At 47.8% G+C, this 26,185-nt stretch overlaps 2 protein-coding genes across 6 annotated transcripts in view; one reads left to right on the top strand and one right to left on the bottom strand.

The window, feature by feature from the left end:
* Window positions 1-358: 358 nt before the first annotated feature.
* On the bottom strand, window positions 359-26,172 carry TRNAU1AP (tRNA selenocysteine 1 associated protein 1). Of its 5 annotated transcripts, none has more exons than XM_082231955.1 (15): window positions 25,971-26,172; window positions 16,942-17,039; window positions 16,036-16,135; window positions 15,426-15,478; window positions 14,699-14,830; window positions 13,606-13,725; window positions 12,908-13,070; window positions 12,341-12,374; window positions 7,425-11,042; window positions 5,107-5,194; window positions 4,632-4,785; window positions 3,079-3,145; window positions 2,633-2,718; window positions 1,418-1,506; window positions 359-484 (listed from the first exon to the last, which is right to left on the bottom strand). In XM_082231955.1, exons 1-9 carry the CDS (start codon window positions 25,995-25,997, stop codon window positions 10,909-10,911), a joined length of 861 nt encoding a protein of 286 aa, XP_082088081.1. In that variant the 5' UTR covers window positions 25,998-26,172; the 3' UTR covers window positions 359-484; window positions 1,418-1,506; window positions 2,633-2,718; window positions 3,079-3,145; window positions 4,632-4,785; window positions 5,107-5,194; window positions 7,425-10,908. The 5 variants fall into 5 exon arrangements, with proteins under 5 accessions (XP_082088081.1, XP_082088082.1, XP_082088084.1 ...); XM_082231956.1 differs by having other exon boundaries at window positions 2,633-2,715; XM_082231958.1 differs by lacking the exon at window positions 4,632-4,785.
* LOC309537168 (CCN family member 2-like) overlaps window positions 25,383-26,185 on the top strand; it is a 29,026-nt gene continuing 28,223 nt past the window's right edge. The window contains exon 1 of the mRNA XM_082231790.1: window positions 25,383-25,815. The gene's annotated coding sequence lies outside the window, so the exon portion shown is untranslated. The remainder of the gene's footprint in view (window positions 25,816-26,185) is intronic.

Below are 26,185 nucleotides of genomic sequence, written 5' to 3'. Positions count from 1 at the left end.
ATACAGATTAAGAACCTCCTCGTTCCCCAACCCCACATGTTGAGACGCTTCAGGGTCAGAAAGCGTAGAGAAAAACGCTCTCGTTTTACTCTGCCCATTAACTGGGGTTTTTTAAAGTCTTATTTGAGAAATACCAAGGTACAAGGCCCATTACACAAATCTCACACACCATGAGAAAGCTTTCCCAGTCCTGGCGCTGCTGAAAACAGTTGAGAAACTTTTGCTTGTGTTTTTGATTAACCACAGCTTCCCATGTCACACAAACCCAGCCAAAAGTATGATAAACCTTAACTATGGTTGTTGGGAATAAGCCAGCTTAAACTTTGCAAAAGAGGCGACAAAAAAACCAAACAAACACTTTTCTTATTGTATGAAACACAATTCCTTTAATTCCACAATCACAGAAAAACAAGCACTTCAATTACGGAGAATCTCAAGGAACTTCTCTGCTTACGACACTACTTCTTCAGCGCTCTTCGAAGACCTAAAAGAAGTGAAAGTTTATTAATTTGTGGAGAATTTTTTAAAAAGTTTGCTGTTATTTACACCTCTATAAAGATGAGAATCCACATCACAGAACACTTAGGAAGTTCCAAGTGGAAACAAGCATATAATCAGTTCTACAGTACAAACTAGGCAATAATAATTAAAATATTATTGCTTGCAAATCCAGCTTGCATATGGGTTCACGGTGGCTACTGGATAGCTGGGAGGATGGCACCCCATCTCTGCTACTGTTGCCGTATTACAAGGAAAGCTTCCGTTAATTTAAAAACTAAAAAACTGCCAATTCTTTCACTCCACAATAAAAAGCCAACCAATAACTAAACTTAACAGGTACGAAGGAATTGGGAGCGCCACTCCCAACAGCTAGGAAGTAAACAGACCAATGGACTTTGCCCTTTGGAAAAGAACCCCGCCAATGTTATCTGCTTGGTCTCAGCCCCATATCCGCAGGATTCATCCAGCCGTCACCATTAGAAAAATGAGTCATCACAGACCAGGCAGGAGGTGCTGCTGCTGCACTCCACACTTGTGACCAAACACGTGCTTCCCAAGCTGCTACAAGGTGGCTGTTGACCACACACTGCTTAAAACCATGGGTAGGCAACCTAACGTCCGGGGGCCGGATTTGGCCCAATCGCTTTCTAAATCTGGCCAGTGAATCAGCTGTGTTTTTACACGAGTAGAATGTGTCCTTTTATTTAAAATGCATCTCTGGGTTATTTCTGGGGCATAGGAATTTCTTTTTCTTCTTCTTCTAAATATGGTCCGGCCCACCAAAAGGTTTGAGGGACAGTGGACCGGCCCCCTGCTGAAAAAGTTTGCTGACCCCTGCCTAAAACAGATCCATCAACGAACTGTTGTTAACACAAGACCAAGTTCTTTTCCCACTGTTGTGTTAATAGGCACTTACATTGCTGAGGGTGCCTTTGAATCTGCCTGTTCCACATGGGAATGCTCTTCAGGAGGAGAATGGAAGCTCAGCATACTGCATCTCCAGTCCTATAATAAAAATGGCAATAGTAGTAGTAGTAGTAGTAGTAGTAGTAGTAGTAGTAGTAGTAACAACACTCCCATCACTCCTGCCATATATCTGGAAAACTTGCAATGCAATCCTGAATCATGATGTGTGATCAGAACCAAGTCCCATTAGGTTCAAGGGGGCTTACTCTTGAGTGGGACCACAATTCCCATCAGCCCCAGCCAGCACAGCCAATGATGATGGGAATTGACCTGGAGTCCTAGGATGACATACATCCTAGGATGACATACATGATTTATCAAAGGCATGCACCCCCCCTTGCAATCCTTTTATCGACTTTATGCTACAGGCATGGCTGCATCAAAAGAAGCAAATCAAAATAGGGCATGATTTCTTCCTCTGCTCACTTGTCTAAACCAGGGATGTCCAACAGGTAGATTGCAATCTACTGGTAGATTGCTGGGGTGGCCCAGGTAGCTCACAGGATGACAGAAAGCGATCACAATAAAGCAGCTGCTCTACTCCCCCCCTCAAAAAAAGCTCAAAAACTCTGTTCTCCACCCCCAAAAATTCAATGACTCTTGCCCCCCCCCCAGCTCAACTCCTCTGGGCAGTTGCCACCTTGCGTAGATCACTACCAGTTTTTTTATACTAGGAGTAGATTGCAGTCTCTTGGGAGTTGGACATGCCTGGTCTAAACAAAGCTCTCAAGTTCAAAATATGAAGCAGATGTCCAGGCCGATCACTAGCCCTCAGACTAGCTACTCCGCAGGGGTGCTCTGAGGATAAAGTGATAATCACATGCACCACCCACTGAAGTAGGAAAATAGGAAATAAATTAAAGACAACTAACTGGCAGCTGCTGGGTATCATTCTGTGGGACCAGCACAGTTGAGAGATTCTGAGGACTCCAAAACAAATTGTTTTAAGCCAGCCCAGTTCAGTGCAGGATTTGTCCCAGCAAAGATCCTAGGGCCAACTTAAATTTTAATTTCCCTCCTTTTTGACCATAAGATCGGTATTCAGATCTGATGGGAAAGGGATAGGGAGGCTACAGGCAGCTGCAATAATTCACCTCAGGCCTTCTTGACATTTTATAAATATATAAAAATCAACAAACGATCAGGAGCAAAAAGGATACAATACCTTGAAGGATTGGCTGCTAACCTGGCTGAGTCACACCACAACAAGGACATCCCTTTTAGGAACTGAATGGTTACAGATGATCTCTGCTGAATAATGAGACACCCAATATTTGAATAAAGAACATATAAAAGGTTAAAGTAGTTATTTTATTTTTTTAAACCAAGATACATGTCCATGCCACCCAGAAAGCAACTGTGTAGGAGAGTCGAGTGACATCTGCAGCTAACAAAGCCTGAGAAGCCAAAGTCTCTTCCATTTTGTTCTTGCATGTTGTTGGAGATCCTGTGGCTATTTGCTAAGCCATAGCTCTTGGTTTAACATGCAGCCCACTTACTCAGCAGAAAAAAAAAGCTGAATGGATAAGGATACTACAGAATCACAACACAACCTTCAAACCCCTGGCGAGAAAGACTGGACCAGCAAGTGCTTTTTTATTTATTTATTACCTGGGTGCTTCAAAGTTCACAGACTTCCATGAGAAGACACTTCCAGTGCCGTTCCATCTTCTCATTCCTTTAATAGGGATATGGAGAGCAGAGATGAGATGGGAGAAGCATTCCCAATGCTTTTGTTTATATAAACATACTCTTCTTTATACAGCCACCTTGCCAAACCAGTGCCCTCCAGTTATGGCTATGGTGTCTGGGGCTGACAAATGTTGCAAACCAGAACATCTAAAAGCCACAATGGCTGTCTTATTGTAAGCTTACTGTACTTTGCAGAGCAGCATGCACATTGACAGTGCTATGAAAATCATCAGTACAGTGGTACCTCAGGTTAAGTTCTTAATTCGTTCCGGAGGTCCGTACTTAACCTGAAGCACCACTTAGCTAATGGGGCCTCCTGCTGCCGATGCGCCGCTGGAGAACAATTTCTGTTCTCACCCTGAAGTACTATTTCTGGGTTAGTGGAGTCTGTAACCTGAAGCGTATGTAACCTGAGGTACCACTGTATTACAGTAATAATTCTGGGAGGGTCAATGTCATTCTTAATTTTCATTTTTAAAAGGCTGAAAGAAATTAGTGTCCCACTGCAGCAAAAAATATTTGCATGTTTCTTCCTTGAGTTAGATATACACGTGTGCTTTAGCTTTGTTCACACATCAATAATAAATAATAAATAAAAAGTTTGAAATTAAGGCATGGGCAATTTAAGTAAAAAACACCCATTATGTTCTTTCTAGGTCTGCAACTGTTATCTCAGTTTGCAGAGATCAGTGGCACAGCCTATGCTGGTCAACACAGATAATACTAAGCCAGATGGACCAGGGGTCTGACTCCATATAAAGCAGCTTCTTATGTTCCTAGTCCATCTGGAGGGCACCAGCTTGGGGAAGGCTGCTCTAACCACATCATCACCTTGGCTCTTCGCTGCAGAAGGTTTGTCACATTATCTAAAAAGCAATCCCTCTCCTTGGATTCATAGCTAATGCATTTCACAATTCAGCCCCCCTCGAGCACCATGACAAATATGTATTTTCCTGAAAGTGTTGCTGGGCAGTTATAAGGGAAGAAACCGAACAGCGACCGTCAAGGAAAAAAATGTTACTTTTGGCACCTTTTTGACTACATCAGCCACATGAGGCAGACACAGCTTCGATAGGGCCGTGAGGGGGTGTTGAAAGGAAAGTGTTGGCTCCTTATCCATCTGGTTCCAGAGGAAAAGTTTGATGAAATTGCACCAAACTCCTCCCCTGCTCCAGCCATCAACCAAACTAACTCAAGAAGCCCCACAAGCAAGATATAATGCAGTAAGCCTGCAACTTACATGCCATTTAGCTTAAGCCAGTGGTGGCCAAACTTGGCCCTCCAACTGTTTGGGGACTACAATTCCCATCATCTCTGACCACTGGTCCTGTTAGCTAGGGATGATGGGAATTGCAGTCCAAAAACAGCTGGAGGGCCAAGTTTGGCCACCACTGGCTTAAGTGCTTGGCAAAAAAAAAAAAGGGGGGGCGCAACGAAAATCTGGGGGAAAAGATTTTGGCAATCTTACGCACCATGGAACCCAATGTGTTTGAACTCTCCAGTAAGTTGTGGGCTTCCTGTATTGACAGAACAGCGAATGGTGGGGGCCAACTTAGCCTACTGGAAATGAAGGCATGCTCCTGTTTAGACTTGCCATCAGAACAGTCAGCCTGCTGGCCAGGTCATCTGCAAAGACAAAAGGGGGAATTGCTACTGTTATCTTGTCAACAGCATTGTTTTATACACGACACTTTTTATCGATGCAAGTTTTCCAGGGGACATCCCTGAATGAAGCAGTGCTCCCAACCTGGTGCCGTCCAGTTGTTTGGGACTAGAACTGCCACCCGCCCCCTGCAGCATGGGTCATGATCAGGGATGATAGCAGCTGTAATTTAACATCTGGAAGGCAGCAGGATGGAAAAGCTGGGATAAGGCAAAGCCAGCCAAGCACGCACTTCTCCAGTTCCCCCAGACAGTGGCCTGTGGCACGGCTCAGTGCTGTGATACCTGCTTTATTCTCAGCGCAGCAAGACAGCAAGGCCAATCCAATCTGCAAACCATTTCTGGTCTTTTCTGCAGTGCCCTGCATTCATGTCTGAAACAGAAAACAAGCAGCATGAGGTCACAAGGAAAAACTGCAGGAATACCACCTTGGGCACCCAATACTTATTCATTTATTGCATTTATACCCCCTGCCTTTTTCTCTAAGGAGCTCAAGGTGGCATAAATGGTTCTCCACCCTCTAAATCCTCACAGCAACCCTGCGAGGCCGGTTAAGCAGAGAGGCAGTGACCAGCCCAAAGTCAGGCAGTAAGCTTCAGGGCCAAATAGGGATTTGAACCCTGGTCAGCCAGGCCCTAGTCCAACAATGGTTCTTCAACATCAACTTCGTTGGACTGGCCATGTTGTTTGGGTGCCTGATTACTGCCGTCCAAAACAACTACTCTATTCCCAACTTAGGAATGGAAAGCGAAATACTGGTGGACAACGAAAGAGGTTTAAAGACACTCATGGCAAATCTAAAAACAGGCTACTATAAAGTAAAAAGAGCATCAACAGCTTGGGTTTTCCCCTGTCACTATGCCTTGGCAGCAAGGTGGTCTGCAGCAATGAGCTGGCAATATTGTTCATTTCCATGCAATGGCAAAACTGCAACTTAAAAAGGAGTTTCTGAGAACCAGTTAAGAAGCTGGCAGCACTGCACACAGTAGGCAGGAAAGAAGTGTCTGCGTGTGACTAGCAATTCATGGGGGAGAAAACAGGAATACTGAAAAATTCAAGCCCCCCCCCGCACTTGCCTATCAACGTTGGGCAGCATGGCTGTGTGGCTACAGAATAGTTACCCTGACACACAATTCAAGCAGTGCAAATTGGGAGACAGTGAAAAATAGTCTCTCACTCCCCGCCCACAAGACTACTGCATTTATGCATCAGCTTCCCAACTGAAAACGACAGGAGCCAAAATAAAAATACAGTAAAAGCAAAATTGGGGGGGGGGGGAGTGTAAAATGCTTGGATGGAACCACAGCACATCTTAAGCTGCTCTATCGGAATTTCCAGACGCTGCAGTATGATACAAATCTTTAGACCCAGGATCTGCAGCCTTAAGGAACAAAGGCCTCATCTGCTCTATGAATTCAAAGCAGGATCATGACCTTAAACATGGCTTGCCTCGAAGAATCCTGAGAATTGTAGCTCATTAAAGGTGCAGAGTGATTAAGAGTTCTAGCTCAGCACTACTTATTACACAGATAAGACAGCTGCTCTGCAGGGTTTCAGAATGAAGTCTTTATACACACACACACACACACACACACGAGATGCCAAGGATTGCACCTGTGATCTTACATGCATCTGCTCTATGCATGTAGAATGCATGCTGCCCCATGCAGATACTGCCATTTGCCTAGCATCTCCTGCCAAAAAGGAGCATATTAGGGAAGGCCTCCGATCATCTCAAGAGCAGACTACACTAGGCTCCAAACAACTTACGCCACCTCCAGTTCCACCGTGTGTATTGTAACAAACATTCAAAATAAATACAGCTACAAGCTTGTGGACTAGAATAAAAGAATCATAAAACTGTAGATTTGGGTAGGGTCCACGAGGGTCATCTAGTCCAAACAACCCCCCCCCCCAGGCAATGCAGAAATCTCGCCCTTTAAATGCCAGATTTTAGGCTCCACCTGCACTATACATTTAAAGAAGCAATAGATCACGTTAAACTGCCCCGGCTTCCCCCAAAGAATCCTGGAACTGTAGTTTGTTGAGGGCGCTTAAGAGTTGTTAAAAGACCCTATTCCCCTTGCAGAGATACAACTCCCCACCTCCCAGGCAATTGTGGATTGCTTGTTAAACCAATCCGGGAGGGGGAGCGGGGGCTTAAAGTAGTATATTATTTCTATTTATTTAGTTTAAATAGTTGATGAGCTTATAATGCATCTCTGGACCGTTTTAAGCTTGGATGGGGTGTGCTCCAACGACGGCGCCTTTTCGGGCTTCCCATCCTAAGGCTACAACGAAGCAGACAAGAGACACGCGCGACTCCCTTTCCCGCATGATCTCCAGCCCACGCCAGGCACGGGGCGCAGGAATTCTTACGCGGGTGGCGGCCGCAGGGAGCCGCCAATATTGCAGCTACTCAAAAACCACGCCTGGCAATCGTGCCCCTGGGCTGGCTTTCAAAATCCACTCCGAAATAGGCAGCACAAAACCTCCAGTAGCGCTATCAAGAGTCCAAATAGGAATCACCCCCAAAACAGAGCAGGATGGCGACCGATTGCATAGCACCCCCCCCCCTTTTTAGGTAAAAGAAAACTACTAACCTCCGTCCATCGAACCACATGCTAACGGAAGGGGGTGGAAGAAAGAAAGAACACCCCTCCGGCACGGCCTTTTATAGCATCGGCCCACCAAGGCTGTCTCCGATTGGCTCCTTTGAAAAGCGGCGTCGCAGAGGCTCTTGGGAGATGTAGTTTTATTGAGCAGCTGCCTTTTTAAAGGCCGTTCTTCTTTCGTCTTCCGCCTCTGTGGACACAAAAAAATTAATAGTCAGGCACAACAAACGCACAAGGCCAATGTTCTCTTGCCCAGTGGTAGCAGACATCAGCACGAACAAAAGCCCTGCCTTGAGCACTTTGGTGCATTCATTTTTTCTTGCATATTTTTTCCATTTCCCCCACGAGATTTGCTGGACGAAGAGGAACAGAGAGAGCTGCCTTATAAGCCAGTCAAACCATTCACGCATCTAGGTCAGTGGTTTCTTTAGACTAGGGGTCGCTAAGACCGCTTTTGTTGGGACTACAACTCCCATCAGCTCTGACCATTAGCTACGGCTGGCAGGGGCAGATGGGAGTTGGGGTCCAACAACATCTGGAAGGCACCAGGATCCCCGTCCCTGGTCTGTGCCACCTCGCAGCAGCTCTCCAAGGTTTCAGGCAAGGAGTATTTCTCAAGCCTACCTGGAAATGTTAGAGACTTAAGCTGGGACCTTCTGCAGCCAAAACAGGTGATTTAAGGGCCATAGCAAAGTGGCAGAGCAGTGTATTGAGGCAGAAACCCAAGGCCCTGCACAGAACAATTGCATCGGGTTTGGCTTACCAGCATTCTTTGTGGCTGTTTTTAGAAGAGGATACTGGGATATCTGTTCTGCATGCAGAAGATCCCAGGTTTAATCACCAGCATCTCCACACAGGGCTGACAGTGACTCCACCTGATACAAAGAGCTGCTGCCTGTCAGTGTAAACAGTGCTGAGCTAGGTGGACCATTTGTCTGTCTCCGTATAAGGCAGCTTCCTTTGTTTAACACTCATCTGCAATCCCTCTGGTAACACCTTATGGCCTAATTCAAACATGGCCTGCTAGAACATGAAGGTTGTTCCGTCAAACCCAGTACTCTCTTAGCACAGGTGTGGGAAACCTTTGGCCCTCCAGACCTTGCTGAACTGCAACTCCCATTATCCCTATCCATTGACCATGTTTGCTGGTGTTGGTGGGAGTCGTAGTTCAGCAACATCCAGCAGGCCAAAGGTTCCCCACATCTGCTCTTAACAGAACCTGCGGCAGATCTCCAGGGATTCAGCCTTTTAAGTGGAGTTGCCAAAGTCTGAACTTGGAAACTTGCTCTAAGCAAAGCAGGTACTCCAACAATGGGCCACAGCCCTTCTCCAACCCTTGAGTGGTACCTGTTAGCGGTAGTGAGATTTACTCCACTTTTAAAGCACGAAATGTCACTCAATGGAAGTCATCTTAGGGCACAATCCTAAGCATGTTTATGCAGAAGAAGCAAGTACCACTTGGTTGTTCCCACCTAAGTTCAGAGCAGACCCTCTTGAAGTTAATGGACCAAAGTTGGTCATGCCCATGCATTTCAGTGGGTCTACTCAGAGTAGGACTTACAATTGTGCCTAATGGGCCTTATTTCCAGTAAGGAGCGTGCAAGTTTAGGGTTGCCATCTTACACCAATTAATCACAGGAACTTTTGTTGATTAATGAATCAGCACAAATTTGCTGTCAATAGAGCAAACAATTCAGGGGTGGGGAAACTGTGTGTAGATGTCTGTCCCAGAAGGGCTCTTTTCAGAAGAGGCATTCTCTCAAACTCACATGACCCTTGAGCCACTTACTAATTTTTAGCCTAACCTAAAACCTAAGTGCTGGAGAGCTGTTCCTAGTCAGCAGACTCTATCCGCAAAGAGTTGTTAGAAGACCCTTCCACAGAGCTACAATTTCCAAAGTAGTTTAACAGCCAATCCCTCTTCCCAGTGAACTCTGGCAATTGTAGTTCTGTGGAGCAAAAAGGGGTCTCCTAACAATTCTCTGCACCCTTAACAAAATACAGTTCCGAGGACCTTTTTGGGGGTGGGGACAGCACTTGTTTAAAGTGGTTTAAATGTAGAAGAAGAAGAGTTTGGATTTGATATCCCGCTTTATCACTATCCGAAGGAGTCTCAAAGCGGCTAACATTCTCCTTTCCCTTCCTCCCCCACAACAAACACTCTGTGAGGTGAGTGAGGCTGAGGGAGTTCAGAGAACTGTGACTAGCCCAAGGTCACCCAGCAGCTGCATGTGGAGGAACGGAGACGCGAACCTGGTTCACCAGATTACGAGTCTACCGCTCTTAACCACTACACCACATTGGCTCTCATGTATGTGCAGATGGGGCCTAAGGCTATGGCCCTCACCACAACTTGGGTCACTGAATTCCATAAATTAAAGCAGGGATGTTGAGCTTATGGCCTTCTGGAAGTTGTTGGACTCCAACTCCCATCAACACCAGCAAACAGTCCAACAACATCTGGAGGGCCACAGGGTCCCATATCACTGAAGCATGGAACTTTTTTGTCTGTTCTGTTACCTACTACCAATCAATACATATATTTGTATTTGCCCTTGGCATTACTAATATCTTATCACAGGAAACAGAGGAAACTGCAGGCGACTGGCCCACCTAGCTCAATACTGTCTACACTGGGGATGGGGAACCTGTGGCCCTCCAGATGTTGCAGGACTGCAGTTCCTGGTCCAACAACTTCTGGAGAGCACCAGGTTAGCAAAGACTGCTCTAATCTGTACTGTAATAACGTGCAAGACTGGCCAACAATGACTGTACATTCAAGTCTCACTCATCAGCTCAGACACTTCCCAATGCAGCCTGAAGCTGGAACTTCTGACAAAAGATGGTGTTGTAGGTTAAAACAGGTTGAAACCGACTCTGAAAATAACCAGGTTTGCTAAAATCTGCCAACACCCCTGAATTAGAAAAAGAAGAATTTGTCCTCAGATAGCAAAGTTTCACTGCAGTCACTTCTAGGGGGAATCTCTCAGGACAGGAGAAGAATGACCATCTCAGGACATACCTATAACCATCTCTGGTGACTCCTAGTCCTGTTTGCACCACAGAGGAGAACACCAGAACCTGCCTCTTGTGTAAAAGATACTTTTTTATTGTACATGGAAGTAAAATTTTTCCCACCATACCATCTTGTTTTTAAAAGTTTATAAATTACAACTCCTTGACAAGGATTAACAAGTCTGTCTCAAGACACGCCTCCCCCCCAAAAAAGAAAGAAAGAAAAGGAAAAAAACCTAAGTGTCTGAGTTCTATTTTCATCATGAATAGATTTGACCACAAATGCTCCTCTGCCGGCTCAGCACATACAGAAACTGCTGCAAGCCCTCCTCTGTACTCTTCTGAGTCAGCGATCTGGAGGAAAAGAGGGGGCAACCCAGCTGCAGGCTTCGTGTGCTTGGCTAGAGTCCAGGGCACGCTGGCATGTTGCTTGGAGACGCCGTGTTTAGCAAGGCAACTACATGGCTTGAATTTCTGAAGAGACACTGTCCAAAGGCTGCCAATGACATTCTATCAAGGCATCGTAGAGTTCTTCGCTCTGTTCCATGAACTGTTTGTTCGCTTCTCCCACATCCATCTGGGGCATTGGATCTGAAAAAGGAAGGAAGCCTAAATAATAATAATAATAACAATAATAATAATAATAATAATAATACAGTGGTGCCTCGCAAGACGAAATTAATCCGTTCCGCGAGTCTCTTCGTCTTGCGGTTTTTTCGTCTTGCGAAGCACGGCTATTAGCGGCTTAGAGGCTTTAAGAAAAAGGAAACAAACTCGACGTTTCGTCTTGCAAAGCAAGCCCATAGGGAAATTCGTCTTGCGGAACGACTCAAAAAACGGAAAACTCTTTCGTCTTGTGCGTTTTTCGTCTTGCAAGGCATTCGTCTTGCGAGGTACCACTGTAATTTATTTGTACCCTGCCCATCTGGCTGGGTTTCCCCAGCCACTCCATGCAGCTCCCAACAGAACATTAAAAACACGATAAAACATCAAACATTAAAAACTTTCCCTAAGCAGGGCTGCCTTCAGAGGCTTCTAAAAGTCACATGAGTGAGTCTCAGGTGAAAGCAAGGTGAATTGCTTAAATTATGATCTGGAAACCAAGTTGGTTCAGAAGATCATAACCCAAAATATGAATGAATGAGCATTTTTGCTGAATGCACAGTTCCTTTGCTCATACCTCCACATGAGCTATGATTAAGTCAGGAAGTCTCTAATTAACCAGTTTCCAATTTTGTCTGCGATTACCAGCTCTGGAACAAATCAAGATACTAAACTAACTTCAAACTGTGGTTTTATAATCCAGTAACAATAATTTCCTTGATCGGATGACACGGAAGGCCTTGTTCCATTGGCCTGTCAGAATTTGAAAAACTGTCTTTCCCAAACTTCTCAAAACCAGCAAGTCACTTTTAACACTCTATTTTGCACAGCAGAACTTTTAGGTAAACTGTGGGTAAAGTGATACATAATCACACCAAAATAGAAACAAAAGATCTTTCTCCTGACATAGCCTGCAGAAAATTTTGCACAGGGAGCTATGCTGTACTGAGAGTACAAAACCCTACTGTGATGGGTTGAGAGAGGGAAGTGAGACAAAACAAAATGTCAGGGGTGGGGAACCTTTATTCTGTCAAGGGCTGCAATTTATCAGGTGTAATTTCTCAAGGAGGTACATACAGGTGATGGACAGGGCCACCCCCTTTTCTCTTTCTGCCACACCTTTCCCCCCACTTCCTGCCATCCACATGAAATTAGGCCAAGGGCAACAGGTTGCCTCTCCTGTTTGCATTCCTGCAGCCGTTCTGCTGCTCCAGAACATCTCTTGACTGGAGTGCTTTAGAATCAGATGCTGATTTCTAACAGAGAATTGCAATAGGCAAACTTACCTTCTAATGCATCTTCACCAACCTCTTCATAGTTCTGCAACAGGGAGAATGACAAATGGTTAGGGAACCAGAATATTATTTTTTTTTAAAGCACATCTAACATTACAGACCATATTTCCCTGGGAGACTTGCTTAGCTCACTTGGTTTATACACGTCTTCACCTGCTGAAACAGCTTGTTTTACTGTTTTTTAATTATGTTTTCAATTTGCTCTGATGCTTTTTGGTCTGGCTTGAAAACTCCCTCCTGGCATGTGCCAGATAGAAATCAGAGCCATCTGCTTCTTCATTTAAACTGTGGCTTGTTATGTCCAAACACAGGCCAAACTGTGATTTAGTTTGGCCTGTTTTGGGCATTAATAAACTATAGTTGCTTCAAACAAGGAATCATATTATTTATTTAGCACATACGTTCTGTAATAATAATTCCATAATTCTATGCATGTCACTTGGGAATATGCCCCACTGTGTTGCAATAGGGCTCACTCCCTAGTGGGTATGCAACTGCAGCCTCAAGGATCTCGTTGACATAAAAATGAGCAAGCTTGCAAATTTGCTCAGCGCTTACCTGCATGGTGCTTTGTGTGTAGCCGTACTGTGGATAGCTGTAGCTGTAACTGCCTGTGTTCTGATCATATCCCCAATGCGCATAGTAGTTCTGATACTGTTGGTAGTACTGGTTATAGTTATAGTTGTACATCTGGTTGTACTCGACTGTCTTCAGACGGTTACTTTGGGAAGAAGGGGAAGGGAATCACAAAAATGTCAGGGTATGTAAAAAGAAGTTTAATCTACAAGAATATCTATTGAAACAGATTTGATTCCAACACCAGAACACTTTTAACTAACTAACTAACCAACCAACCAACCAACCAACCAACCAACCAACCAACCAACCCAATATTCTCTAGGGCTATAAAAACTGCACTTGACCTAGCGGCCATTTGTAATGGTTCAGCCCATTGTCTCTTCTGTACTGCTAACTCTTACAGGCTTTCTCATTCTTAGCCAGCCTCCTCAGCAGCCCAGCTTCCTCTTCATCGCTTGCCAACAGCACCCATCCTCTCCTTAGCCCCTGTCTGTCCCTCATTCTCACCCTCACCCTGCCAGTTCTCTCCTATCCTCTGCTCCCTTTGCTCTGCATTCTTTAATTAGGCCTATATCTCCTTTACTCAAACTTATCTTTTTCCCAGCCCACCCCCTAATCTGTTCCATTACATCAGCCTCTCCACTTGTCTATCCATATAGTTAAGGCAGCATACTTACGCTTTTGGTATGGCAACACTCAAGCGTATCGGTTTAGAACCAAGGCCAACAGCCCCCTGGCACTCTATCAGCGCTCTTTTCTGTTCCAATTCATCTGAGAATTTCACAAAACCATAGCCTCTGGCAAAAGACAAAGGTTCGGTCAGAATCAAGGAGCTGGACCACCCTTTAAAATACCTTTAAAAAGGAAGGATTTGCAGAGAATTCACCTGCCTGGCTCAGTCCTAAAGAACTGGAGGTGGGGGGAAGAAATGGACAGCTATCACAAGCAGCTCAGCAGCTTGGGAATTCCCTCAACATGAAGTGGGATCCCAGGGTGTGCAAAGGAAGGGAGAAAGCTTCTTTAAAACAGCAATCTTGAAAGATTCATGGACATGGCAGTTCAGTGATTGAAACCTGCTGGGTTCAGACGGCAAGAAATTCACTGAGTGGGTACAACTTTCAGGTCAGCCTGCAGATGCTAGGGCTGCATCCACACCAGATGTGGAGAACCTTTGACTCTCCAGATGTTGCTGAACTACAGCTGCCATCATCCTGGGCCATTTGTCATGTTTGCTGGAGCCATGGGGAGTTGTAGGTCAGCAACATCTGGAGGGCCAAAGGTTCACCGCACCCAATCTACATGTTATTGCTGTTAAATGCTCTTGTATTTGCATAAGCTGGGACTGCCCTACACTTAAGTTGCTGATCCAGGAAAAATATCAGTGTGACTTCATCTAACCTTAAATGCTTCTGACTGAAACAGCTTGTGCATAAGAAGTGATACAAACACATTATTTTAACTGTCTCTCAGGCCACTCCAATAAACATGGCATAATCAGAACAGTTTGTAGTGATATACTAAAAACACACACAAAACAGAAGCCTTAACACCATCATTTATGAACCAAGTAAAATAAAACATGAGTATTTTTTATATTTACACAAGTTTATTTCCCTTCCCTTCCCCTTTGTTAGTATGTGAGCACTTAATGCAAAATAATCAGAATCCCATTCCTCTTTACTAATTTATGGGCAGTAAAAACCTCTTTGCATTAGATACTTTCCCCATCCCACCTCCATTCAGTACCAAATGCAGAAAGAAGCAGCTTACTTGGAAACTCCCGTCTGGTCCACGACAACTTTGCCGCCCCTACATGATGGGTACACTTTTACAAAGAACTCATATATCATCCCATCATCTACATCAGGGGATAGATCTCCTACAAATAGTGAATATTCTGGGCTAAAGAGGAAAATAAAAGCAGCTTGAGAATAGTAATAATACAACACCATTAATGATGAATTGGTCATTAGGAAAATGAAGTCATGGGACACTCTTTTTATTTTTCTGTAAAACTAATGATGGGCGCAAGCTGGCAAATTAAATTGATATGACTGACTTAACTACTTGCCTTCACTTTCAAATTTTCTTGTCTTAAGTAACAAGTCATTTTATGTATTTTTAACCTTCTGTTGGAAGCCGCTCAGAGTGGCTGGGGAAACCCAGCCAGATGGGCAGGGTAGAAATAATAAAATTATTGTTGTTGTTGTTGTTGTTATTAAACAAGTCCAGTGGCAAAAAAGATTATAATTCTTAGAGATACATATAAGTAAAGCGGTTTTTACTTATTTTAAGGTTTGTATGAAACATTTAATGATTATTTAATGCATTTTTAGCAGGTATACTTTCTAGGCAAATCTTATTTGTTAAGGAATTCTTTGCAAGATAGAATTGAGCCTAATAGAAACTCTATACAACAGGAAACTATCATCCTTCAACAATGACAGTGCAGATGCTTTGGCAAACATTTGATAAGTTTTCATAGTATTTGACTTACCTGTTGTCAGGCTGCTTTCCGTATGTGGCATAGTTTAATTTAAATCGCTTTGTCTGAAACAGTTAAAAAAAGAGAGAGAAAGAAATTGAGTACATGTATGCCCTCCACATTTCAGTTTACAGCTCATTAGGAAAAGGCACACACACACTCCTGTGGAAATATTCAACACAGCTTCAACATACAGGTTATTAGGCAACTGAGCATCATCATATGGAAATTTTGGCAGCCTTTCCTACAGCAGACTGAGAATCCCCGAACAACATGAAATGTTACAAAGAGCAAGAAGCACAATACAAATAAAACACATTCATCCAAACCTCACTCTGAGATTATATGAGCTCTTAATCTTGAATACCAAATTTAAGGGCTAAGCTTCTAGGAATATATTCATGCAGCATTTTAACATCCATTGGTCTACCATGTAAATGCTTTCAAAGTGGGAAGATCAAAGCGTTCCTTACTCCATTATAATATCTGCAGTAAGACATAAAGTGGCAGAGAGAGATTTCTGGCTGCTCTCATTACAAGGAACACTCTTTTTTCCAAGGGTGTCCTGTTAAATTGACCATCCATTAACGTGCCTAGCAGAGAATGACAGTGATTTACTTACTGGTGTGGCACCAGGAAGAGGTTTCCCGTTGATTTTATGTAAACATTTTTCTGCAGTGGCCAAGTCAGCAAATTCTACAAAGCAATAGCCTGCTGGAATCCTGGAAGAAAAGAAACAAGAAAGGAAACATTTAATAAGACATTAGTTTTGAACTGACTAGTGAAAAATGCTATGCTTCATTTCTATGAACCTTTCAATTGATGACCAATAGGATAGTGTTTTCATACTACCATGCTATTTGTGTAGTAACCTCTCCAGAACAAGTTAGGAAGGCACTTGTGCTAGACTCATTTAAGCACCAGATTAAAACTATTTTATTTACTAAAATTCTTAAAAGTCATAACCTGGGATGTGCTATTTTAGTATCTTCTGCCATTTCATTTTTTTTACTATCTGTATGATCCTAACTTTGAATTTAATGACCAGTCAAATTTTATATCTGTTTCAATAGGTTTGTGTGGTTATTGTTTTGATTTAAGGTTTTTTTAATCAATGTTATTGATTACTCATGACCCATCTCTTTCTCATGCATGAACACACAACACACACATGGGTGGGAAATGTGTTGGCATACATAGACTGCTGGACTACAACTGTTCTGATCCATGCTGCCTGGGACTGATCTGAGCTAGAATCCAACAACATCTGGACGGCTACAGGTTCCCCACCTCTGCCCTGAACAGTAGGTCATCCCCAAAATAAGGCATTCTTGGCTTCACAAATTATGTGGCAGCATTTAGCCATAGACAAATAGGAGGTGAGCAGCTCAAAACATATGTTCAAACAATCTGTATCCCGATCTTAACTCCAGGAACACAGGTTTTGTCTGTATGTGTATTGTGAAACACCCCACCCCACCCTCAACATGCATACCAGGTGAGTAGTACACAAAATACAGATAAATACCCTGTCAACCTATTCCGAATGATTTTTACACTCAGAACTAGCTCTCCCATAGTAGCAAAGGCTCTAGAAATGAAATTCTCGTCCATGTACGGCTCCAGCTACAGAGGGAAAAGAAAAAAAGAGAAAGTAAGGTAATGCAGCCATACAGAAAGATCTGTACAAAATTAAGAAGCATTTTAAAAAGGCAAGTGGCACCTTGTGGCCTGTAGGCAACAGAGCCTAAGGAGGTGTGCATGTGTACACCAGTTATCAGAATGACGTGTGCTAAAGTGTGAAGGAAGTAACTCTATGCAGGGAGGCACAAGATGGCTAGGAACAGGGAGGTTAGTAAACCTGCAGCAGCTTTGCGCTCTCGGAGCACAGCAAACTTGATTACAAGCTAAGCAAATAAAGTAAAGCGGTACACTGATGGAAGGCACAAGGTATCTGTAAGGTTCCTGGTCAAATTGGTCCATATAGTACAACAGGGATGTGGAATGCATGTCCTTTCATACAATGTTGGACTCCAACTCCCATCAGCCCCAGCCAGCATGGCTGGTGGTCAGGGATGATGCGAGTTTTGTCCGTCAACATCAGGAGTGCCGCAGTGTCACTGCAGACAAAAAACAGTATGAACATATTAGGGCTTTTGTTGGCATACTTGACAATTCATAATGTTACAAGATTTGCAAGGTATTTGGGAGAGGAAGGAATGTCACTAAACCTACAAGGACCCTACACTCCCCATTCCAAGAACCACTTACTCGTAAGGACAAATGAAGAGCCCTGCTGGATCAGACCAAGAGTCCACTCAGTCCAAGAAGGCAACAATCCCCATTTAAAGCCAATGAAGCCTAGGCCATCACATCTTCTGGCAGTGAGTTACAGTACCATCCTATGCATGTTTACTCAAGTAAGTCGCACTGAGTTCAGTTGGAATCACTCCAAAGTTGAGTGTGCAGAGGTTTCTAACCACAATGATGTCCGTCATGTAAACTCCAGATAATCCATGTGCATGTAGATCTAAACTATTCTCAGCTCAACACTACTTCCATGTAAAATCCTCCCTTTAGGTAGTCCCAAAATCTAATCAATATCATCACAATTATTACCCCATGTCTTCCACTCAAGGCCCTTTCTAATTCCCACAGCAATCCTGCAAGGCACTTACTGGCTCAAGATTCCTTAAAAGTTTTGTCGATGATTTGAATCTGTGTTGTCAGGGGTTCAGAAGCAGAGACGCAGAGAAGGGTGGAAACAGAGAGCGAGGGGGAGGAAGCCGAAGGGAGAATGAGTGATGATGACGACCCGAGATCTCCAAGCCTAAGCAGTGAGTCAGAGGACTCCCAAAAGGGAGCCCCAGTGAGCAGAGCAAGGGGGGGATCCGGGGGGACACCCCAGGAGGAAGGGAACAGAGGAGATTCAGAGAGCAGCAGCTGGAAGTCGGGACCCACGCTCAAGACTGAGAGCAGCAGGGAGGAAGGCAGCCAGGCATCGGGTTCCGGAGGCCGTCAGCAGGAGGGAGGGCACGAGTCAGGGGTGGTCACGCCCTCCTCAGAGAGCGAGGCAACGGTCAAGAGGAAAGTAGAGAGTTGGGCGCGCGCGCCAAGTTCAAATGCAGCGGAAGCTGGAGCAGTAAGCAGCCCGGAGAGTGAGCCAGGTCCCAAAGCCCGCCGAAAGGAAGCGGAAGGATCAGGGGGGTCAGCGTCAGAGGAGAGTAGAAGGGAGGAGTCCCAGGGGGGCAGAAGGACCCAGAGACGTAGGGAGAGGCGAAGGAGGTGGAGCAAGGCTAGGGTATTAAGCTGGTGTGCAAGAGGCGGGGACTCAGATGGGTCTTCGCCGACCTAGGGCAGAAGGTGTAGAGCTGCACGCTGCAGTTCGGAAATGAAACCTGTAACTCAATAAAGACTCTTTTAAAGTGGACGCTGTGTGGCGCGGTCCTATGTGAGCTGGGACCTGGTAGCAGCTCTGACAGTAAGACCCATCCCATCAAAGCTTCAGAAACCTGAAACCTCGCAGCGGGAGCAGAAGCCGCTAGGGGAGGAAGAGGGGTGTCTGTAAGCAAGCTCACAAAGGTTAGCAAGATGACGGAAGAACAGAGGATCTCCGCGCTGCAAGAGGCAGTGACCCAGTTGTCCTCAGAGGTATTGGCTTCCAAGAAACGGGAGGAGGAGACTACAGCCGCCTACAGAGACCTACACGCCAGGTTTGAGATGCTTGTTAAGCAAGGGCAACCGGGAACCAGACCGGAGGGCGTGGGATTGGCACGGAGAGCAGGAGGGCTTGTGGCTCACTTCGATGGGACTTTGCAACAGTACCCTAATTTTAGAGCAGACGTAATGTGCGCACTGCAACTGCTGGCAAAAGACTTTAGAGATGAGGAAGAGAAGGTGGGGTTCATATTGTCCCATTTGCATGGGGATGCCAAAGCCTGGCTGCGCAATTTGTGGAGGGATAAAGATCCGGCGCTTCAGAATGCAGATGCCTTTATCAAAGCGATGGATGCGTGTTTTTTGTCTACTATTGATGTGGATCTTGCCAGACGGGAGATTCATGGACTAAAACAAGGGAGGGCGAGCGTCCGGCAGTATCACGCCCGATTTTTTGCGCTGGTCAGTGCTTTAGAATGGGATCGGGATTCGCCCCCTGTCAGAGACCTCTTCTGGGAGGGTCTAAGTTCTGCGGTTAAGGATGAAATTGCAAGGGGGGAGAGGCCCCGAAGCACGCAGGAGGTGGTCCAAAGGGCGCTGACTGTGGGGGTGAGGCTGGAAGAACGTCCATGGTGCAGAGATGAAGGACGTGGAGGGCGCGAAGCAGCGAGAAGTTTCTCTTTCGTTCCGAGGGAAGCAGCGCGTGCGCAATCCACACCTCCGCCAGGAGGGGGAGGGGAACCGATGGAGGTTGGAGGTGCAAGGGCTCAGTCAGCAGCCAGAGCCCTAGCACCGGCAGCAGTGAAAGCGAAGCCTCCTAGAGGGAACAGGAAGTGTTACATCTGCGAGGATCCAGGCCATTTGGCGAAGGAGTGTCCCCGGAGGCTCCACAAGCACACTGCAGCCTCAGCAATGGTGACTGCAGCAACGCAGCAAGGAGAACCACAGCAGGGAAACGACGATGTCTGGCTGGAGACGGAGGCACTGGGGCCCAGCCAGACGCATCTGTGAAGCAGTCCCCAGCGATATTGCAACCCACGGATCCCCTCCCACCCAAACCAGTAGTGCAGCTCACAGCATCTCTCCAGCTACCCGACGGCGTCACTATCGAAGTGCCGCTTTCTGTGGATTCTGGAAGCAACGCAGACTTTATAGCGCAGAGCTTTGTGGAGCAGCACGCTATACAGCTATTGCCTGCCACTCTGCCCCTGCAAGTCGTCACGGTGGATGGCAGAGAGTTGCTAGGGGGGCAGGTGGTGAAGCAGACGCCACCGATGGTGATGCGCCTTGGCAACCACAGGGAAGTCATCAGTTTTAATGTCACCCAACTGTCGGACACGCCCATTGTGTTGGGCATGAGTTGGCTGGACAGGCACAGTCCGACACTGGCTTGGTACCAGAGACAACTGATCTTCGGCTCCTCTTATTGCGCAGAACACTGCATCCTGCCCCGACGGGAGGGAGAGGAGGAGGAATCACAACTGCAGTTGGGAACGTTGCAAGCGGTCCCCCACAAATACGCGAGCTTTTTGGAGGTCTTCTGCGAGAAGGAGGCGGACAAGCTACCCCCTCACCGGCCATATGACTGCAAGATTGACCTCCTACCGGGGGCGACGCTGCCGAAGGGGCGGCTATACTCCATGTCTGAAGATGAAATGCAGGAACTCAAACAGTTCATCGAGCATAATCTGGAGCGTGGCTTCATCAGAGAGTCCAAGGCAGTGGGGGGCAGTCCCGTTTTCTTCGTGAAAAAGAAAGACACGCCCCAAAAAAGACTCGTTGTGGACTACCGCCTTTTGAACCAGATGACCAAACCGTCTGATTACCCCATGCCCAGGATTGACGACCTCCTCGCGACGGTGCGCAAGGGACGCGTGTTCACCAAGTTGGACCTGCGAGGGGCGTACAATCTCATCCGCATGCGGGAGGGCGATGAGTGGAAGACGGCCATGTTCACACCGCTGGGCACCTACGAATACAGAGTTATGCCCTTTGGATTACAAAATGGCTCTCACTGTTTTCAAGCTTTTATGCATCACGTGTTGGAGGGACTCCTCTACAAGACATGCGTCTGCTTCCTGGATGACATCCTGATTTTCTCTGACTCGCAGCAAGCTCACGACCGAGACGTGAGGGAGGTGCTCAGCAGGTTGCAACAGCATAGACTGTACGCCAAGCTGGAGAAGTGCCAGTTCGACACGACGGAGGTGGATTTCCTGGGATACAAGTTGTCGGACAAGGGGATAGCCATGGACAGCACCAAGGTTCGTGCGGTATTGGATTGGAAGAGTCCGCGCAACCGGAAGGAGGTCCAGCGGTTTGTCGGCTTCGCCAACTTCTATCGCAAGTTTATCAAGGGGTTCGCGATGCAGACGGCAGCAATTACGGACACGCTCAGCTCCAAACAAAAGAAATTCATCTGGACGGAGCAGGCGGAACAGTCCTTTCAAGCGCTCAAGCAGCTCTTCGCATCGGAGAAGCAACTGCTGCATATCGACCCCAGTAAACCGTTGAGGGTAGAGACAGACGCGTCAGACAGAGCCGTGGGAGCTGTCCTGCTGCAGCGAGACCCGCAGGGGGTGTGGCGGCCGGGAGCGTTCTACTCCAGAAAGCTCAGCAAGTCGGAGCAGAACTACACCATCTGGGACAGGGAGTTGCTGGCCATTCATGCAGCTTTCAAGGCGTGGAGGCACTTCCTAATCGGCGCCAAGCACACGGTGCAGGTCTGCACGGACCACAAGAATCTGGAGCACTGGCGCACGGCTCAGTTCCTGAACCAGAGGCAAATACGTTGGGCGGAGTTCTTTGCTGACTTCAATTTCCGAATAGAGTACGTCCCAGGCGACACCAACATCATGGCGGATGCACTGTCCCGAAAACCGCAATACCTAGAAGAGGTGACGCCAGCGGCGGCCATGCACATCTTCGCACCGACGGCGTGGGCGTGTGCCTCAGCTACAGTAGACCTGGATGCGGTGCGACGTGCATTGCGGGACGACTCATTCGCGCAAGACAAGATGGCGGAACTGCTCAGAGGCACGGCTACCACGGACGAGTTCCAGGTGCGGGACGGCTTGCTCCTACGCAAAGGGGCTGTCTATGTACCAGGAGACGACCTTCGCGCCAAGGTACTGCAACAGTTGCACGACGCACCCACGGCCGGTCACTTTGGCACAGAGAAAACGATGGAATTAGTCGCGAGAGACTTCTGGTGGCCCAGGCTGAGAGGGGAGGTCGCGGACTACGTCGCGAGGTGCGACACCTGCCAGAGGGCCAAGCCGGTACACAGACCACCGGCGGGACTGTTAGAACCGCTGCAAACACCGTTTGAACCGTGGGAGAGGGTGGCCCTGGACTTTGTGACGGATTTACCCAGCTCGAGAGGCAAGACAGCTGTGCTAGTGGTGGTGGACTTGTTCACCAAGATGGCACATTTCATTCCGTGTGCGAAGGTGGCCACGGCGGAACAAACCGCCAAACTGTTCATAGATCACGTGTTCAAAGTGCATGGCCTGCCACGGTCTATCCTGTCCGACCGCGGACGCCAGTTCATCTCGTCTTTCTGGCAGAAGCTGATGGGTTTTCTAAATGTCAAGGTCAATCTGGCATCAGCAAGACACCCGCAGACCAACGGGCAAGCAGAGAGGGTCAATGCCATCATGCAGCAGTACCTGAGATGCTATGCCAATCAACAGCCTGCGACGTGGGTGGATTACCTGCCGCTAGCCGAGTTCGCTTACAACAACACGAAGCACGTGTCCACAGGAGTGACGCCGTTCTTTGCCAACAATGGGAGGAATCCCAGAACCTTCCCGGGACTGGAGAGAGTGGGGGAAGGAGAACCACAGACGGCGGACGCGTTCGCGTCAGAGCTGCAGGCGGTCCACGATCAACTCAGACGGCAGCTGGAGCTAGCTAAGCACGCCTACAAGGTGCAAGCTGACAAGCACAGGCGGGTTGGCGAAGTGATCCAAGTGGGAGACTGGGTCTGGTTGGCAGCCCACGCAGTGCCGACCAAGTCACTTGCCAAGAAGAAGTTGGGGCACAAGCAGATCGGTCCGTACCAAGTCGAAGCGCAGATCAACCCGGTAGCCTTCCGACTGGCGCTGCCGGAGGGTTCCAGAATGCATCCGGTGTTCCACAGGTCGGTGCTCACTCCCTACAAGGCACCTCACAGGTTCCAGGAGCCAGGGATGGCGCCAAGTCCGCTCCGGGAACGGACGGAGACGCGGGAGGTGAAGCACCAGGACCACATCAACGAGGTCACGGAGATTTTGGACTCCAGATGGGGGGAAGAGGGAGTCGAATACCTCTTAGCCAGAGAGGGCACCCGGGCCAGCGCCAATAGCTGGGTACCAGACTACGCTTTGGAGGAACCCCTGCTCAAGGACGAGTTTCATGCCCTCTTCCCACACAAACCCATGCCAGCGAGCTTCTTCGACGACTGGTTGTTCACACCCACACTTTCTTCCAGCACGTTCCATGGATTCGACTCAGAAGGGGAACCCGCACGGAGCACCCGTTCCCCAGAAGGTTCACCGGCAGGTTCGGCATCAGGCAACTCGTATTGGTGGGACGATCGACCAGAGGAGCAATGGCGCAGGAAGTGGCTGGAGATGCCAGGTCGAGCGACCGACGCAGAGACTGACATGGACGTGTTCGGGGAGGACCTCGGGTTCGAGCACGGCGGTACAGAGATGGAAGAGCGACAAGTCAACGTCGACGACCGCGAGGGGGAAGACTCGGAGGTCTTCAGTTGGCGGCCACCCACGGGGAGCGACCTGTATCCAGCATTCCCTCCCATGATGATGGAGCACCCAGCACCCACACCTGACAGCGGGGAGGGGGGAAGGGGGGGCTTCGAGGGGGGGATGGATGTCAGGGGTTCAGAAGCAGAGACGCAGAGAAGGGTGGAAACAGAGAGCGAGGGGGAGGAAGCCGAAGGGAGAATGAGTGATGATGACGACCCGAGATCTCCAAGCCTAAGCAGTGAGTCAGAGGACTCCCAAAAGGGAGCCCCAGTGAGCAGAGCAAGGGGGGGATCCGGGGGGACACCCCAGGAGGAAGGGAACAGAGGAGATTCAGAGAGCAGCAGCTGGAAGTCGGGACCCACGCTCAAGACTGAGAGCAGCAGGGAGGAAGGCAGCCAGGCATCGGGTTCCGGAGGCCGTCAGCAGGAGGGAGGGCACGAGTCAGGGGTGGTCACGCCCTCCTCAGAGAGCGAGGCAACGGTCAAGAGGAAAGTAGAGAGTTGGGCGCGCGCGCCAAGTTCAAATGCAGCGGAAGCTGGAGCAGTAAGCAGCCCGGAGAGTGAGCCAGGTCCCAAAGCCCGCCGAAAGGAAGCGGAAGGATCAGGGGGGTCAGCGTCAGAGGAGAGTAGAAGGGAGGAGTCCCAGGGGGGCAGAAGGACCCAGAGACGTAGGGAGAGGCGAAGGAGGTGGAGCAAGGCTAGGGTATTAAGCTGGTGTGCAAGAGGCGGGGACTCAGATGGGTCTTCGCCGACCTAGGGCAGAAGGTGTAGAGCTGCACGCTGCAGTTCGGAAATGAAACCTGTAACTCAATAAAGACTCTTTTAAAGTGGACGCTGTGTGGCGCGGTCCTATGTGAGCTGGGACCTGGTAGCAGCTCTGACATGTGTCTTCTAGCCTAGTTTGCCACACTTACCCAGTCATTTTTATCCATTTTGACTGAAAAAATAAAGAAATGTTCTGCTGGATCAGACAAATGATCAGATCCATCTGATCCAGCATCTTGTTCTCACAGTGGCCAACCAAATGCCATAGATATCCCCCAAACAGTACCTGAGTGAAACAGCACTTTCCTGAATTGTGATTCCAAGCAACTGGAATACAGAGGCATATGGCTGAAATTCTGCAAGTGCAAGGCCTGGCAACTGATTTTTGCCACACACACACACACACACACACACACACACAAAATGACATTGCATGCAATTCTTTGTAGCCTATGGATGTTAGGCTAGTAGTTTACACAATCTTGTACAATTCACTGTACCACAGGGGTGGCAAACATGGGCAGTGTTGCCCTTGGAGCTCACAAAACCCTACACACAGGGGCACACACAGCCCCTTCAGTCAGGAGGTGATTAGGATGGTTACTTTTTCCTCCCTTGAAAAGCTAACAGAGCTGAAGGAGGAAGTCAAAAGTGATGCTTTTTCTCCCATTCAATTTGATGTGCTTTTCAAGATTAATTTCACCGAATCCTGACTTTAACCCACATTAAATACCACATTTGTTGTATGTAGGTTTTATTTTATTTGTTTTTTTATCTTATATTTTGGAAATGTACATCCAGTTTTTTCCCTTTAATTTTTTTGGGGGCCCCCAAGAGATTGGGGCCCTAATCTATACCTTGTTTAGCCTATACTGTATGTAAGCCCATCACTGGCAGCACCAGTGTCCTTGTGGCACCTTATAAAGCTTGAGACGACGACGATGGTGAGAAAACGATTCCTCCACCCCGCAGCAGAAAGGATTGCACCCTCCCAAGTGGACCCGCAGAAATTCGCGGGCAGGAGGTGTTAACTCAGGCTTTCACGGGTCTACTTTGAGCAGAGCTGAGATACCATCAAGGCGCCTCGAAACCATTTATTACGGCCTAATCTTCGGCGGGGCTACTACGCAGCCTCCTCTGCAGGCGCCTGCAGATTTAGGGGAAACGTCCGCTGGGGGGAAAGGCCGCGGCGCAAATAAGGCTCTGCCCGCGAAGAGCATCCAATGGAAGGCAAGGCTGAGGAAACTGCAGCGGAGCGTGCGGGAAAGGGAGGGAAGCGCGCCCTGCGGCACAGACAGCGGTGGGCGTCGCCCGCCCGCCCGTCCCCTCCCTCCGCCGCCCACCAAACTTCGCCCCGCCGCCGCCGCGGCCCTTGGCTCACTCACGTCTCCCATCCATAGGCTGGCGGCCATGCTGCCCCCGCCGTCCTTGGACGCCTGGGCCGGGGCGACGGGGAGGCCCGCCCCCGCTCAGCCGCCCCGCCGCCGCCGCTTCTTCCTCCTCCTCCTCTTCCTCGCGGTGGTCCCCTCACGCCGCGGCCTGGCTCCCCCTCCCCCGCTCGCTTCCTCCAGCGCCACGGGCTGCTAGAGCGGCCCAAGCG

The sequence above is a fragment of the Podarcis vaucheri genome (genome assembly GCF_965113315.1).
Source record: "Podarcis vaucheri genome assembly, chromosome: 7".
In the NCBI taxonomy this organism is placed as follows: domain Eukaryota; kingdom Metazoa; phylum Chordata; class Lepidosauria; order Squamata; family Lacertidae; genus Podarcis; species Podarcis vaucheri.
The sequence above is the reverse complement of the archived record's forward strand: the minus strand, read 5'-3'. Positions and strand labels throughout refer to the sequence as shown.

Bases quoted from the DNA above. Each gene is read 5' to 3' on its own strand.
- TRNAU1AP (XM_082231955.1), bottom strand. From the start codon at position 25,997: ATGGCCGCCAGCCTATGGATGGGAGAC. The intron at 13,071-13,605 runs GTAAGTATGCTG...TTCTTCCCAAAG, and splicing joins AGTGTTGCCATACCAAAAGC to TAACCGTCTGAAGACAGTCG. The intron at 12,375-12,907 runs GTAAGCGCTGAG...TCCCTGTTGCAG, and splicing joins ACACACAAAGCACCATGCAG to AACTATGAAGAGGTTGGTGA.